This window comes from Microcebus murinus, chromosome 2 (genome assembly GCF_040939455.1).
Source record: "Microcebus murinus isolate Inina chromosome 2, M.murinus_Inina_mat1.0, whole genome shotgun sequence".
In the NCBI taxonomy this organism is placed as follows: domain Eukaryota; kingdom Metazoa; phylum Chordata; class Mammalia; order Primates; family Cheirogaleidae; genus Microcebus; species Microcebus murinus.
In genome coordinates, this window is record NC_134105.1 from 46,545,212 (window position 1) to 46,563,315 (window position 18,104).

At 38.2% G+C, this 18,104-nt stretch overlaps 1 protein-coding gene across 1 annotated transcript in view; it reads right to left on the reverse strand.

The window, feature by feature from the left end:
- Positions 1 to 18,032, reverse strand: part of C2H1orf87 (chromosome 2 C1orf87 homolog) — a 71,904-nt gene extending 53,872 nt beyond the window's left edge. Inside the window, exons 1-3 of the mRNA XM_012785150.2 lie at positions 17,925 to 18,032; positions 16,802 to 16,934; positions 2,476 to 2,695 (exon numbers count right to left, since the gene is read on the reverse strand). Of these exons, the coding sequence (XP_012640604.2) occupies positions 2,476 to 2,695; positions 16,802 to 16,908 (327 nt within the window). The 5' untranslated portion in view covers positions 16,909 to 16,934; positions 17,925 to 18,032. The remainder of the gene's footprint in view (positions 1 to 2,475; positions 2,696 to 16,801; positions 16,935 to 17,924) is intronic.
- Between the last annotated feature and the right edge of the window lie 72 nt (positions 18,033 to 18,104).

Below are 18,104 nucleotides of genomic sequence, written 5' to 3' on the forward strand. Positions count from 1 at the left end.
CCCAGGCAGGAAAGCTTATTTTCATCTATGTGTGAGTGATAAGGATCTAGAAGGAGTTCTGATTGGTGTGCTTCTGTAATTGCGGCAGGATTCCACTTACCACTTAGTCAAGGTGGTAATGAGGGTCTCTGTACCAGGAAACTGTGTCTGCCATCTGGCAGGCCAGCACCACATGCCCGCCCAGCAGACAGAACCAATTAGTCGGTCCCCGCACCTCCCACAAGGCCTGCCTGTGTTTGGTGGCTGTGTGTTAGCCCCGCTGAGCCTCCCCCCAGAAACCCTACTGAGTCCTGGGAGGGGAGGGGAAAATCATCTCCCTCAGGGACCACAGAGCTGGCAAATAACCCAGTTCATGGAAGTTCAAGAACAGTTTACCCAATGAACATTCTACCCATGACAATGGCAAATGCAGAGTCCATGGCAGGAATGGGCAGCTTGATGTGTTAGGAGGACTGTCAAGAAACAGACTTCCATGCATAAGAGAAAAACTGGAAATGGCTTAAATGCCCATAAGGGATTTGTTAAATGAACCATGTTATGCCTGTATAAAGGAACGGATACAGTTTGGTAATTAAGGACCTAGAACCCAGGCTTGAATTATGGCTCTGCGACTTCTCGGCTTTATGACTTTGGAAGGGCACTTGACCTCTCTGTTTCTCAGTTTCCTCATCCATGAACTGAAGATAATAAAAGTTCCTACCCTTTAGGGTGCTTGGGAATAGTAAATTAGTTAATAGAAGCAAGGTGCTCAGAATAGCGCCTGGCACATAGTAAATGCTATCTAAGTGTTAGTTCTGAGTGTGGCTCACACACAGCCATTAAAGAGGATGTGTAGGATGAATTTTTTTTCATGCCAAGAGGAGAATTCTTGATGTGAAGTGAATCAAGTGGGATAACAGAGAGTATGGACATAATGATTCTCATTATGTATCTGTGCATGGAAGAAAGAAAGGGACGAAAGGGAAAGAAAGCCACTAGTTTTCTTTAGTTGAGTTTTATTTTCTTCTTATTTATATTCTCCTATTTTCCCAAAATATCTACCTGATTGTGTAATATTTTATATTTAGAAAGACCAATAAAAATGTAAGTAAAGGGGGAAAAAGAAAGAAAACCTGGGCAAACATTGTATCAGCACACTTGAGTCACTTTAACTTTCCGAGTCTCAGTTTTATCGTCTATGTTACAGTGACAGAAATAACAGTGACATCTACCTCACAGCATTAATTGCAATGAGCAAATAATAAAATTTGCCCGAAAGCAACCAGTCAACAATAAACTATTTTATAATTATAATATTATTGCCAAGGTCATTCTTGGGGAGCAAAATAACAACAAATATATTAATGCCAGAGTCAAAATTAGGGTAAAAACTCAGTGGTCTTTAAATTCATACTAGATTATTTCGCCTCTACAGATGTATTATCTCCTGCTCTAACAAAGCCCTAAATTCAAGGATTCACCATGGGAAAGGCAAAAGAACACATCAACTGGGGACTAGGAGGCCTGAGTTCCAGCTCAGACTGTGCCACTAACCTTTTGGGCAAATCATTTTTGTTTCTGGACTTCAGTGTTCGATTAGACCTTGCAGAGTGCAGCCTGGAGTCCGTATATGGTCTGCTAACCACTTCAAAATTATAATCCTTTGTATGGTTCTTAGCAAAAGATCATAAATCCATAGGCATTCATTTTCTCATATGACTACAGACTAGCTAGCATCTCAGTGATTTAGAAAAGGCTATTAAAATTACAAACTAAAAATAGTTATGTTAGAGTTTATTGCAGGCTCTAATTCAGTATTCTATTAAAATATCTGGCTGTTGCTTAATGCTTGGCAGCATTGCAAAACTCCTACTCTGTGTATCCATTTAATTGCAATTTCAGCAATTTTGGAAATAGTACTTTGTTATCAATGAATCATTAGTTTTGTCTTGGTTTAGATCCAGTTTTCAATTGCTGCTATACTTGCTTTTTAATTACAAATTACTAATCATTCAGATTCATCATTATCAAGTTAGTTTGTTATGGATTGTTTGGTTGATTGTGAACAGAATGCAGTGATATATATTTCTATCAAGACAGTTTGGGGCCTATAATTTTTTGATATCTAGACATGGTTGCATTGGATTTTAAAAATAAATTATCTCTTCCTGTAATATGAAAGCAGACAGACCCTTCCCCTCCAACACACCCTAACTTTGCATATATAGTGACACTTATCACTGTATTACTGAGTATCACTGAGTTAGCCTCAGGCAGAGTAGGATGACCAGCTCAACTGAGGGTGAACAAAGATGCAATGTACAAAATGACCTTGAAATTCATTTTCATATTGAAAAAAAAATGGTTCTATTTTCTATCTCATGCAAAATATATTAATACCTTTTGCACTAGTGTATGTTTGTATGAACCTGTGTTTTTAATCTGTGTTTTCCTAATACATTGCCAAGAAAACTTGGGTATTTTTTCGATACTCACTTTGCCATCCAGGAATCTGCTATTGTTTGCGCCTGTTAGAAGTTTCTGGTTGTTCTCTGGTTTCTGAATGTTCTCTGGGTGCTTGCTCTCTTCCCCACCATCTGGATGACAATTGGTTTGCTCATCAGTGAGGTTAGTAGGAGCGGGGAGGCTTGCATTACCAATCACGGGTTTCTGGAGCACTCTTTGAGTTTCTGTTTTCATGTTCTCATTCTCCTTGCTGTGAAGAAACAATTTTGCACTTTGTTACTCACAAGCAGTCTCCTCATGCTAGGCTGGCATAAGAATGGAAGGTGTTAGTTTGGTGGCATGAACAATGGTAACTCAATAACAGTGGAATGTAGAAGAAAACATTGGTTATTTGTCTGTGGATCATTTACCGTAGAAAGACCATGTTATTGGCTTCTCAGGCTTTGTCTTTTCCCTTGCCCTCTTCCTCATACTCATAAAGATAATCTATCCATCTGCTCCAAAACCCTTACTGTAAATAATGAACAATGTGAAAAATGAACCCTAGAGGTTATCACATTTCTTACTTATAAATCTAACAGGTATTTTCAGCATCAGAAATGGAAGAAAGTCAAAGCAGTTTGCCAGCTCCAATTCTGTTGTTTCTCTTCAGTTGCCCCACCTTGAGACTTCTTTTTCTCTCAGTCTTCCAGTGAAGTTTAATAACAAAAAGAGAAAAGAAAGAAAAAAAAAACTGTAGGAATAATTCAAAGAAGTGCAAATAAAATAATTTTTTAAATTGTTCAGTCTTGTTTAATATCTAAAGACTTACTAATCAAAGACTAACAAGGCATCATTTTTAAACATAGAAAACAGATATAATTCTCATAGTGGGGTACCTGAGAAAACATATTAGAAGTCAGGAAGTTGAAACATTTGGACATATATCAATTTTGAAGACTGTGTATTAAAAAATGCAAAAGAAAAAATTTGAAATCTCTAAATATTTAATGGTAGGTTGGATATATTGAATATTTCATTCTGTGTTCATATGATGGAATGTATGAAGCCATTAAGATAGTTGTGAATAATTTTAATGACATAAGTAAATGTCTAGTTATAAAAATAACTGGAGAGTATGACTATCTCAAATATATAAAATGCATATATATATATATATATATAAAATGTGTGTGTGTTAAATCTAGAAAAATATGCTAGAAGTTCACAGTAAGTATCTCTGGATGGTAGAACTCAGGGTATTACATGACACTCTAATAGATTATATCATATTCTCTCTTATAGAACTCAGGGTATTACATGACACTCTAATAGATTATATCATATTTTCTCTTATAGTATTATTATTCTAAATTTTCTACATGAGAAAATGTTATTTTATAATAAGAAATAAATTTCAAAGTAGCTATGCTTTGCACCTATAAGTCACCTATTATATAAATTCTAGCTATTATTATTGATACAGGAGAAAGGATCTATTTTAAAGTATATCATGTTGTCTGAGCATAAAATAATTATTCTAATACTTGTTGACTTTAATAGGACAAATCTTATTTCTTATAGTCATCCTCTTGGTAGTAGTGGTAGCACAAAAAGAAAATAAGGCCTAGGAGAGAACTCTGATGGACACCTACATTTAGAGACAGTTGATCAGAAAAACACGACAGGTTGGCTGGGCCAACTGAGTTGCCGCTTAGGTTTGGAGACCATGGATTTGTGTGGCATAAGTCTGAGGGGGTGGATGGCACTGCACCCCGTCATCCTCATGCACATGCAAAGAAGGCAGACAGGGGGGCACCAGGACTGGGGCTTTGCCAGACAAATGTAGTCAAATGATAATAGTGCAAGGTGGAAATATTAGAAGGAGATTTTATGTTTGACAAATAGTTTTTGCAATGAAAGAAGAGATATACTATATCTTCCCTGACTTTAAGAAACTTATTTCATTTGGTTGTCCAAAAATAATAAATAACAAAGTTAGCAACAGGTAAAACTTGATTCTAGAAGTCAGGATAGTTCTTACCTTTGCAGGGAGCTCTATAGTACAGAAGAAAGCATGAAGGGGCTTCTAGGATACTGGGCCCTCTGTTTCTTGACCTAGGTGTTTGGTGCATGGGTATTTCATGTTTGTGAAAATTCAGTGAGTGATAGACTTATGACATGGGCACTTCTATGTAAATATAAATATATAATATTTCTATAAGTGTTTAATTGGTATAAAATTTATATAAATACTAGGAAACATACTTAGTATATAAAAAAAAGCCAAATGAATGTCACCAAGAATCAGTACTATTTGGAGTTTATAAGAAAGAGAAGTAACTATGGTCTGCAGTGGTTACAAAAATAATAATAGTATTGCTGAACATTTAACTACATGACAGCCACACAGTAGTTATTTACATATGTTAGTTTATTTATTCCTCAAATCAACCCTATAAACAGATGCTCATCTTATTATCATTTTAGGATGAAGAAAGTAAGGTTTGGAAAGTTTATAAGATTTGCCCAATTCTACATGGCTTTTCAGTATTGGAGCCAGGATTTAAACCTAAGTCTACCTGATTGCACAAACTCAGATCCTATTGCCAGTAGAGTTAAGGGAGGGTCCATGGACGTTTCGGATTATGTGAAGAAGAGAAAGTAGAGGAGCAGGCAACCAACGTAGGAAATGCAGGTTGTGAAGGCAAAAAATGGTCAGGGGTCAGAGATAATTCTTCTGGATGAAGGCATGGGTGATACATTATCTTTACTTTAATCACCTTCGAAATCCTTTCCCGGGCAGTCTCAGGACAGAATTACTTAAGAAATGTGAAATGTATCTGCCTGTCTTCTAAAACAGCCACAGTAGATGTAAAACCAAAAATAACTGTTAAATCTGTTTCAAGTAAAAGCTGTTTTTTTTTTTTCCCAAAAAAACACATAGCACTTTAAAAATTATCACGAAAACGACTCTGCAGCTGAGAAACAGTAAGTGTCTATGGTTAGCACAAACAATTACTCGTCAACACACATTGGTCGTTATGTTGTTCACAAACTCACAGTTCTTTCTTCTAGGCTTGTCTGCTATCTACCTATATTACTGAAAATAGAAATTTGCCATTTCAAAGGAAGAAAAAAAAAAGCCATCAATACTGTCTTGGAAGCAAGGCACAGCTAGCTTGTGCATATGTACTCCTGACCTCAGCTGCTGCTCCTGGGGTGCCATGAAGAGTTTAGTGTCATCCAGGAAGGAGAGCAATTAAGGAGGATTACTGTGTTGCTGGGCGATAAATAAATGAGGAGAAAAGGGTCCAATTGTTCCCTCTCTCACAGTGGGCACTTCCTGCAAACCAGCCCTTTAGAAACAGCCTCCGCTAGAGCTCAGTGTCTCAGGGTTATAAAGAAACACTGCAAGGGTGTCTGGTAGCATCCTCTGCCCAAAGCAATGTAGGGATCCCCATCGGCCCCACCTCCATGTAACTTTGGCTCACCAGATCTCACATTTGATTTGGATTACACCCCTGCTGAGAACATAAAATCTCAAATGGAGGACCCAGGGGGCTCAGCAAAAGGTCACCAGATGCCATTTTAAAGGTCTGCCAGCCTTGGCAGCGGCTCAATGCCACCAATTTCCAACTGTGCACCATCGAACAGGCCCTAAACCCTCTGGAGAAGACAGCCCAGAGTGTGCCAACGCAGTGAATGGGGATCTAATTTCAGTAAATGAAAGCGTGTTCTTATTTGGGAGTCATAAGAGATAATCAACACAAGCAGACTTTTCTCTTTTTAAAAAGACAATAAAAAATAAAATAGTAAAGGGGAGGGGAGTACAGTTGAAAATCTCACCAGACTCCACAGGGAAGCTGAAATGTGAAGCCTGTGCTAATGTAGCAAATGCTATTGTGTTGAAGTGTGAAGGTTTTTGTTTTTTTTTTATCTTTTTTCTCTTTTTTTTATACCATGGAGCCATAACATGTGTTATTATCATAGAAATTTCATCTTTGAAAAGATCTTAAAAGTACTGTCATTCAACTCCCAAACCTATGCCTAAGTCATTTCTTCATCTTATAATGATATTAGTTAATATGTTTTCTAAATGCTTGCCTGCATCAGCCACCACACATATATTATAAATTCTTCCATGTCGTGTGACTTTGGGCAACGTACTTCACATCTCTGATTTTCAAGTTCTCATTTGTGAGATGAGAAAAATAATCCTTATCGAGATGGGATGCATAAAATATTGAGCACTGAGCCTGGTACTCAATCAGTCCTCGACGAATGATAATTTTATGTTAGTCATAAATTAAGATGTTAGCTCCTTTATAAACTCCCTCATCACCCCGGTGCAAAAGTATGCTCTTTCCTCTGGACTCCAAAATTTTCTTTATTGATAGGCAAAACTAGAGTTCAAAAGGTCAAGGTTTTGTAGGATGTAGGAACCCAGGGAAATCTATTTAAATAGATAAAAAGAGAGATAATTAAAATCATCTATTTACCAATCACAGTAAATACAAGTTCTAGAAACACCTACTTAAAAAAAACAAATATTAATTAGTATTAAAAATCCGTTCTGATAAAGCAGGATTCTTCTCAATCACATTCCTTAATTTTAGGGAAAAAAAACCCTCAAACACTGTTGCATCATGATGTCCTCAGGTGGATTATTCCCAGGGGCTTTACAGACTGTGCAGCTTCTAAATCTTGGAGCCAGCCTTTATCGGCATGAAATTTAATGTCTTTTGCACTTGCATTCTTTCCTGTTTTGCTTTTGCAAGTCTAAGCAAAATGATTGTGTAATGGTCTGGCCTCTTCACCAATTATCTCTGTGCTGTAGGGCACAGTTTCTGAGCCAGGTCTTCTATCTGTACTCTGAGAGGATGCAGCATAAACAGTCTCTCTCTTTACCATCCTCCTGGATGCATCCACACAGTCTATGAGAACGGGGGGCAATAATTATTGCTATGTCATGTTGTTTAATTGGGTTGAGCTAAATCAGGGATATATAAAGAGATCATGGGTTTTAGAAAGTGCACTATACATATATAAATCTGTGTTGTCTCAAAATTTTAACTAGTTACACTAAATTTGGCCAGGTAGTATATTATCTCTTTACATAAAGTTTCCATATACATACACATGAACTTTTGTTTTTTCTTTGAAACCAAAGGCAGATTATAGAGCTTTGTAATCTTTAACAAAATTTTCCAGTTAACAATGTAATGTGGATGTATTTACTGGTTAACACTTGTGACTCTGCAACAACATTTAAACATCTAAATAGTATTTGTTATATGGATATACAAGAGTTAATTTAACTTGTCCTGTGTTGTCGAATGTTACCTTGGCTTCCATATTTTTATCAGTCTAAATATTGCTGCTTTGCTAGAGATGTTCTTTTTGCCCATTGATTCTCACTATCCTTCTCCACCCCAGGAAGCTGGCCTGGGTGGACTCTATCTACAGCTCCCATGTCCCCCGGTTCTGGTTGGTTTTGTCCAATGTGCAGCTTCAGCAGAAGTGGTTGCCTCCCTGCAAGTTTGATTTAGGCTACTTGTATCTCTTGACCAAAGGACAGTACTTTTCTCAAGATGGCCTGAGCTACAGGAAGCTCAATGCTTCCTGCATTAAGTTTTAGTAATATTCTCTTCTCCTCTTCCCTTCAGAGCTAGTGCTTGTACCAACCTCACAGCTGCTAGCCCAGGAGGCCTGCACTATACCATGCAGTTCTCTTCATCTCAGTCTGCGTCTTTGTAATTAGTCCCTTTGTAGCTAAATCTTCTTTGAATCATCCTAATTTGAGTGTGTAATCTGTTTCCTACTGGGACCCAGACTTATACTTTCTTATGTAAATCTTGAAACTAAACCATTATGCCCACCCATAATTGTTTTTATAGAATTGATACATGGAGACAGATTTTACGCCAAAGTATACACATTTTTAGGGCCTTTGATGACTATACTTTAAATAAACCAATAGCACGTCAGTATTGTTTTTCTCTAAACCCTTGTCAACCCTGAGGATTACCGTTATAAAAACATTTCTAATTTGGTTTGTAAATAATATCTCATTGCTGTTTAAATTTCTTTTATTATCATTATCATGTGGGTTGAATTTTTTCCTCACATATGTATTGTTCATTTTGATTTCTTCGTTTTGAATTGCTTGTCTATGTCTATTGCCAATCATTGAGATTAGGCTGCTCATCTTTTTCCTGTTGATTTGTAAGAGCTTTTTATACAGTAAGAGGGTTAAACTTTTTGCTGTCATATTTGTTATAAATAGTGTTTTGTTTTTGCCTGTGGCTTTTTATTATATTTTTTGAAATATAGAATTTCAAGTGGTAAAATAATAACCATTACATCAAAGTTTGAATATTTGGGATCAATGGGCACCTATTTTCCAAAACATTTATTTGACATTCAGTCTCATAATGCCATGTACTCTTTCTTACTTAAACAGTCATGCCTATGTCTTATGCTATAGGAATATGTCCAGAACAACAGTACACCATGCTTCTTTATACTTCTCACAGTGCCTAGAATAAATACGTAAACAAAAAGAAAAATAAAAAATAAACAAAAAGCAAGCAAACAAAAACCATTGTAAGAGATTAATAAAGAAGCAATTTCATGCAGTGGAAAGGGCTTAAGAGAAGTACGATTTTAATATATTACTTCATTTTGAACTTGTGAAAATGGAGAAATAGTGTCTTCTGTGATATTATTGCTCACTTTTAAGGAGAGAGTGAATTCATGGATATTAAGTTATTTACATAGATCATATAGTAGAAAAAGCAATAAACAAAAATATGGTTTTTTAAATCAGTTGTTTATAAAAATTATGTAGAGTACTTTGAATTTTTAAATCACACAATTTATCCAGGGTTTATGTAGGAACTATAATTGGTCACTGTTACCATCTCTTGCCTGGATTACCATAATGACACCCTAAATGGTCTCTCTTTGCACTTGTGTCTCTTCCAGTTTATCTACCACTCAGCAGCCAGAACCATCCTTTGGAAAATATAAATACAATATGTGCTCCACTGCTCTCAATTTTCCAATGGTTTCCCATGCTACATAGAATAAAGCTCAGAGTTCTACCATGACCCACACAAGCTATGATCTGAACCCTCCTGGCCTCTCTGACCTCATTTCCTGCCTCTCTCCCCTTTCTACACTATGCTCCACAAACATTGGCTTTCCTGCTCTCCCTTAAATACAATAAGAGGCCTTATTTTGGGGATTCCATCTGCCCAGAATGCTCTTTCAGATATTTGCATGATTTGCTTTCTCTGTATATCTGTGGAGTCATGAGGATGGAGGTGAACAGCTCTGGTGTACCTTGGGTCAGGCTGGACTTCAGGGGCAATAAAGTGGCAGCTACCTGGGTTTCCTGATGCTGTACACTGTACTCCCAGTAAGGGAGGCTGTTCTACTTTCTATGAGGCAAGTGTAAGGCAACCATGTATAAAAAATAAGTGTGCTTGAGCTTTAGGTATTCAACCTAGGTGCCATCTGTTTGTAACAGTTTCTGGGAAAGCCAGATATCCAATATCTGGAGAACTTGGGCCCTGTGGAAAGTTGCACACTCTTCTTCTGGGGCAGGGGAGGGAAGAAGAAGCTATTAGGTTTATGGATAGTTGGAATCTGGTAGAGTCATGCTCACTGGGATGAAGGCTGGGCCTGTCTTCACCAGCTCGCTACTAGCTGAACTGGGATAATTCTTTTTGGATAATTCTGGCTGCCTGTCTCAGTTCCAATGTCACTTGCCCAGAGAGAACTTCTGGGAACACTCTTTATGACTTGATATACCCTTATGGTCTTCTATTTTCTTCATTGCACTGTCCCCTCTTGAATGGTCATTGTTTACCTGTCTGTTGTGTATATTCTGTCACTAGATACCCTGACATATAACCAAGGTTTGGCTCAATTAATATTTCTGAAAAGTATATTGCTGTAATTCCACATATACATTAATTTCTAAAACTGTTACTATTAACACTTAAAATAATTAAGACAAATCACGAAGAATGTATTATTATGAAGGGCTTTGGAGGATTCACAAATGACAGAATATGGGCTCCAAGAGAGTCACATGGGAAAACAACAGAGCTTTGCATTTCTTGGCTATAAATATCAGTGTAAATCATAGGCATACCTTAGACATACTGTGGGTTTGATTCCAGACCACCACAATAAAAAGAAATATCATAAGACAACAGTGAAGTTTGCTGCATCAATTGACTGTTTCTTTCATGAAAAAGGTCTCTGTAGCATGTGATTCTGTTTGATAGCATTTTGTACACAGTAGAACTTTCAAAATTGGAGCCAGTCCGCTCAGACTCTGTCATTGCTTTATCAACTTAGTTTATATAATAGTCTAAATCATTTGTTACAATTGCAACAATGTTTATGGCATCTTCATCAGAAGTGTATTACATCTCAAGAAACCACTTTCTTTGCTCACCCATAAGAAGCAATTCCTCATTCATTCTAGTTTTATCATGAGATTGCAGCAATTCAGTCCCATCTTCAGGCTCCACTTCTAATTCTAGTTCTCTTGCTATTTCCACCACATCTTCAGCTCTTTATTCCAGTGAATTCTTAAATCTCTTAAAGTCAAGCATGAGGGTTGGAATCAACTTCTTCCAAACTCCTGTTATTATTATTGTTTTGACCTCCTCCCATGAATCATGAAAATTCTTAATGACATATAGAATGGTGAATCTTTTCCAAGTTTTCAATTTACTTTGCCTAGATCCATCAGAAGAATGAAATGATTTCTTAAATAGTAAGACTTGAAAGTCTAAATTACTCCTTGGTCCATGGACTGCATAGGTACCTTGTCAATGAGCAGCAAAATTTTTAAAGGAATTTTTTTTAGCATTTGGTCTCAACAGTAGGCTTAAAATAGTCAGTAAACCATGCTGTAAACACATGTGCTGTCATCCAGGCTTTGTTGTTTCATTTCTAAAGCACAGGCAGAGCAGATTTAGCATAATTCTTAAGGGCCCCGGGACTTTTGGAATGGTAAGTGACCATTGCCTTCAACTTAAAGTCACCAGCTGCATTAGTCCCTAACACGAGAAGCAGACTATCCTTTGAAGCTTTAAAGCCAGGCATTGACTTCTCCTCTCTAGCTATGAAAGTCCCACATGGCATCTTCTTCCAATAGAAGGCTGTTTCATCTACATTGAAAATCTGTTGTTTAGTGTAGCCACCTCAGTACTGATTTTAGCTAGATTTTCTGGATAACTTGCTGTAGCTTCTACATCAGCACTGCTGCTTCACCTTGCATGTTTATGTTGTTGAGTTGGTGTATTTCCTTAAATCTTATGAACCAACCTCTGCTAGCATCGAATGTTTCTTTGGAAGCTTCCTCACCTCCCTTAGCCTTCACAGAATTAAAAAAGTTAGGGTCTTGCTCTGAATTAGTCTTTGGCTTAAAGGAATGTTGTGACTGGTTTGATCTTTTATCCAGACCGATAAAAGATTGGTCAGATCTTTTATCGATAAAGTTTTATCGATAAAACTTTCTCCATATCTACAGTAAGGCTATTTAGTTTTTTTTTTTTCCTATTCATGTGTTCACTGGAGTAGCACTTTTAATTTCCTTCAAGAACTTTTCCTTTGCATTAGCAACTTGTCTAACTGTCTAGAACAAGAGGCTTACCTTTTAGCCCATCTTAGCTTTTGACATGCCTTCCTCAATAAGCTTAATCATTTCTAGCATTTGAGTTAAAGTGAGAGATACACAACTCTCCCTTTCACTTGAACACTTAGAGGTCATTGTAGGGTTATTAATTGGCTTAGTTTCAATATTGTGTCTCAGGGAATAGAGAGGACCAAAGAGAAGGAAAGAAATGGGGGAATGGATGGTTGGTGGAGCAGTCAGGTCACTCATAACATTTATTGATTAAATTCAGCATCTTACATGGGCACAGTTTGTGGCACCCCAAAATAATTACAATAGTAACATGAAAGATCACTGATCACAGATGGCCATAACAGATATAATAATAAGGAAAAAGTTTGAAATGTTGTGGGAATTATCAAAATGTGACATAGAGATATGAAGTGAGCACACGCTGTTGAAAAAATGGTGCACATACATAGACTTGCTTGTTGCAAGGTTGCTACAAACAACCCTTCAATTTGTAAAAAATGCAATTATCTGGGAAGAGCAATGAAATGAAGCACAAAAAAACAAGGCATGCCCGTATTGCAAATATTTACTACCCTTACTCATAAAAACTTGCAGTCAGCTTCCCCTGTGCCTAACAATGCTATACTCACAGTGTCGTATCTGTGGGATGAGGAAGTGCTTTGGGTCACTGACTCTTGACGTTGGAAGAAACTATCATGGTCAACTTTATTCATGGGAAGCCTTTCTACTCACAGGAGTTTCTTGAAATGGACCCAATGCCTCATCTATTTAACAATTCAATCCCCAGATTCTCTGAATATTCCCCTAGGACACATTTCATGCCGTGCATCTCCCTTAATGTCCTTTGCTGCCCCCACCTTTAGTGTGCAGGTCTCTCCTAAAATGTGGCCTCTAGAATGAAGTACAGTACTGCACTGAGCACTGCGTCCAGGGGGCCTCCACATCCCTCTGTCTCAATACCCTTGCCTCCTGCTAAGCTCAAGCACAGACAAAACCCAAACATTTATTCCGCATAACCATTTATATGTACACTTATCTAAAGATAGACTTTGCATATTTTTCTGCTGATTTGATCTTGTTAGTTTTAGCCCATTTCCCTGCCAAGCCTTTCCAGCATTCTGCAACCTACATGTTTACTGAAATGATTTGTCTATCTTCCTTTGATTGTGGATTAGAAAATGTTGCATAAGAACAAGGTCACACACAAATCCTCTACACCTCCAGCAGGTTGCATTTATATTAATTATTCAGTCATCACCATGGTGGTATATCATCTGTCTTCACCTAGGTACATCACCTAGAATTTAAGTCTAGAATTCTCTGCCTTATTTCAGGACTTTGTGAGAAACATGCATCTAATGACACACTGAAATCAACAAATACTGTGTCTTTATATTGCCTTCATTTGGGCTACAGTGATGTTGTTGATAAAAGGAATGGGATCAGTTTGGCATAAGCTGTTTTTAGTTGACACATACCAACCCTTGGTGATCATCACTTCCGTGTTTTGTTTTCATAACTAATATATTTAGTTATTTGAACAACAATTTTGCCAGCGATTGTCTACAGGTCTCGGGCTCTGTGTTTTATTGCCCACTCTTATCTCCTTTTTGAAAATGAGAATATTTGTCTCCTGTCACCTGGCACATTACTCATCAGGGTTCCATAGAAATATCTGCATGCTATTTTAAAAGCATGGGCCTTTAGACTTGGATTTATTTGAAGCAACTAAGTATTGTCTTTCTAGATCTTTATTTTTCTTGGTAACCACGTTGCTCTAATATATTTAATAGGCTTTCACCACGTACAAGACTTTATCCTCTGTGCTGAAGATACAGTTGTGCACATACACTTTATACTGAAGTGGGGAAGACAGAAATGCACAGGCAGTCAGCGTGTAATAATTCGTAAGTGTGTAAAAGGAACCCCTAAGTGGGGCAGGCAAATCTGGGGCTGGTGGTGGCAGCATGGGATCAGATTTACACTTTAGAGAGATCATGCTGGGCATACTTGAGAATGGGGCTTCCCAAACTGGAATGTGCATAGGGGTCATCTGGGAATCTGCCTTAAAGCCAGACTCTGACTCAGTACTTCAGAGAAGGGGCTGAGCTTCTATTTTGAACAAAGTCCAAGGTGAGGTTGATGCTGGTGGTCTAGGGACTACACATTGAGGCACAATGCTTTAGAAAGCAGGTAAGAGAACTAGAAGGGTAGAAACAGGGAGCTGGATTAGAAGGCTGTCATAGTGGTCTAGGAGGAAAATGATGATAGCACAAACTAGGTGACATTTGTTTCATTCTTTGAAGCCTGTAGATTGATCTTCTTTATGAAAACTATGATACTAAATATGTGTTGAGTATTTCCCTTTCATCTATGAACAATTGTCCAGGTTAAATTAAGGAACGAGGGAAGTGGAGCCCCATTTCAGTCTTAGTTCTTGATAACTGGCCCTAGAACTTCAAGAGCTTGCTTTAAGATCACCAAGGCCTTAATTATCTCAATCTCATAGATGGAGGCTGGTTGTTATGGGTTGAATTGCATCCCTGCTGAGATTCCTATGTAGAAGTCCTAATCTCTATACCTTAGAAGATGACATTATTTGAAAATAGGGTTATTGTAGGTGTAATGAGTTAAGATGAGGTCATATTGGGGTTGGGTGGGTCCCTAATCCAACTGAGTGGTGTCCTTATAAAAAGGGGAAATGTGGACAGAGATGCAGGTGCATGAAGAAAGCCATGTAAAGCTTAGAGTTGTGCTGCCACAAACCAAGGAAATACCAGAAGCATGGGGAGAAGCCTGAGACAGATAGATTTTTTTTCCTAGCACCTTCAGGGAGATCACAGTTCTATGGACACCTTGACCTTGAATCTTTAGCCTCCAAAACTGTGAGGCAATAAACTTCTGTTCTAAGCCACCCAGGTTGTGGTAGATTATTACAGCAGCCCTAGCAAGTCTATATGTTAAAAGTCACTTTCAGGGTTGATACACTATGACATTTTCAACACATGTTCTATAGGATATCTGAACTAAATGGGGTTATAATAGAAGATTTCTGATTTTCCATCGATTATTAATTCATGATTTTCTTTTAATTCATATTTTCCTTTTGGAGATGACTTTTTTTCCCGATATTTATTTGTACTTCTTATGTGGATCCTTACTAATAGGTTCGACTGATTCAACTCAAAGGAAACACCCTCTTGAGGCTTGGCTTATGGGTGTAAAAACTTTAGGGAACACAGATTCTAGGCTATAGATGACATGATAGTGGTAGGGCTTTTCTTACCTGAGTAACAAGAAGCCTTTTGAGAATTATTTATTTTTGAGCCATACAATAATATTTTAGTAAAGCATGTTAACCTGCCTCCTAGGCATAGCATATAAAAGAGATGGCAAGCATTTCATAGAAATGAGTTTGATTTTCCCTTAAATGTTTTCTATCTATGAAACACATGCTTCGAAAGTAATTTGAAAAGGTGCTTTTCATACTTATTCTCATTTAATCCTCACAACTCTACTAATAAACAGGTGTTGTTTTATTTTCACTCTATAGATGTAGAATCTGAGGCCAGAGATGTTAATTCACTTTCTCAATGTTAAAAGGCAAGGGAGAAACAGAGGTAGGCTTCAAACTCACTCCCAGACGTATTAATAATGTGCTGCAAAGCTTACTTCCTGCTCCATGGCAGACATCACTAACTGATTATAGCACTCACTTTGGAATCTCTCTGGAACTAACAATAATGAAGGTGGGAAGAAAAAAATCAATTTGCCTTTCTAAAGCGTTTATAAAGCCTGTACTTCGTAACAGTGGTGCTGGTGACCTGCATTCAGAGATTCTGACTCAATAGGTCTTCAGCTGGATCCTGAATCTTTATTTTTAAGGACTCTCCAGGTGATTCTGATGATGGCATCACTTTTTGCACCTATATTCAATGATGCCATGTCTTTTTTGTTTGCTTATTTGTTCAGTCTGTGAGTTTCTGAAATAGAAGAGCAAGCTAAGGAAATAATCTTAGAAGAGAAAGGATACTATTTACAGAATGCCTATTATAAGAAAGGCAGGTCTAGTACCTTCTTTTATTTTCTGAGCCACTTACTCTGTAAAAAAGAGCTAGTCATACCCTTCTGTATCAAACAGCTAGTGAATTTTCAAGATATATGAGTGTCTTCTCTCAAATGTGACTGTGATGAGCTTGGAAGGGAAGAAAGACATCTCAGCTATGCTCTGAGAAGCCCCTGATTAGAAGAGTATCAAATGCAAACAAGAGTAAGTGAAGATCGTATAATTTATGATTTGTTATTAATCCCACTCCTTTAATTCACAATAAATTGACTAACAAACCTCTCCAACGACCCCCACCTGAAAAAAAATTACTACATGTGGTAGATTACCAACCCGATGAGGAAAAACAGCAATACTCTATTAATGTTTATAAATGTTGCAATGCTCATATTTCCCATCTATGTGGAAAATCAGCCTGAGTAATTAAGGATTATGGAGAATTATAAAGATGAAAAATATCAGGAAAACAGTGTGCATGGGAGTTATCAACACTATTGTACTTCCACTGTTACATCTTAATGACTTAATTTTCCATGGATGGCATTTTTAAATTTAAATTCCTGGGTTTAAAAAAAAAACAATAAAACTTCATTATTATCCAAGCAACACAGATATTTTTCAAAAAGAAGTCTTACGTCTTTGGCTTTTCCACAAGGTACCGAAAGTGTTTACTTCCAACGATTTTCACCATGATCTCAGGCATGGCATCTGAGCCATGGGGAGTCTTCCAAACTGCAGACATGATCCTTCTTAAAATCCCTTCAAACCCTTGGGGGCAAAAATAAATAAATCATTCCTCTTGATTTTCCGCTAGGGAACTGCAGCATCCTTGTCAATAACAACAGCGATAATAATACCAGGAAGAAGTGCTTTACCTATATTGCCTTACTTAATACTCCTAATAAAGGCATAAGTGAGATACTTTTAATTACTATTATCATTCTTGATTTACAGTTGAGGGAACGACATCATGTAGCTAGGTAACTTACTCAACATCACTTAGCCAGTAATGAGCAGAGTTGGGGATCTCACTCAAAGAGGTCTGCAAAGCAGATCTACTGAGATATTAGGTGACTCTACCTTCCTGTACTACCAGACATCAGATGGGATTCTTATGACATCAGAGAGGAAACCAGGGCTTTAGTGGGATATTGGAAGAATCCATACTCAGCTTTCATGCTCAGCGTCTCCACTTATGAAATCGGCATAATTCCAGTCCTGCTCTCAGGGACTTGCAGTGGATCCCATGAGAAAATGTGGCCGAAGAAAGACTATACACAGGAAAGACGGCTTTTTGCTATCCCTGACTGATCTGTCTCTGCAACAATCCAATGAATCTGAAATTGAGATCTTGCATGAGATAAGCACTGGGTGTTTAAACCGGTCTCATGCCAAAGGAAGCTCAGAAGTTCAGTAAACCTGGCCACAGGTAAATGTGCTCCTTTCCAGACTGGAAAACCCAGGCCCAGGGAGGCTGTGTTATTTGACCATGGTCAGAGAGAGAATGAGGGGCAGAGCTGTTTCCAGTCCGCCAGACTGATAGCTAGACCAGGATTCTTCCCAAGACCCCAGCTTCACTTAGTGTGTGGACAGCGCTAAAGTGGGCAGCCACCCATCCAACGGGGACCTGCAATCTCTTTGAACCTGTCTGGAAAGTTCAAGGCCCAGAATTTGTGACTGTCCAGTCTCCTCCCTGTCCAGCAGCTGCACCTTAGCCCTGAGACCTCTCCCAGGAAAGAACAGAGGGGACGGCCTTACCGCTGGGGGGGAGTTTCCCACCCTGGCAGCCCAGAGGTGCGCGCTCCGTGCGTGTCTTCCCGGGAAGCCGCCGCGCGGAGACCAGGGGGCGGGGACGGGGGTCGTGGGGATCGGGGCTCAGGAATCTGGCAGTGGCAGGGCCAGGCTCTCAGTCTGAGGCTGCTCCCGCCCTGGTCGCTA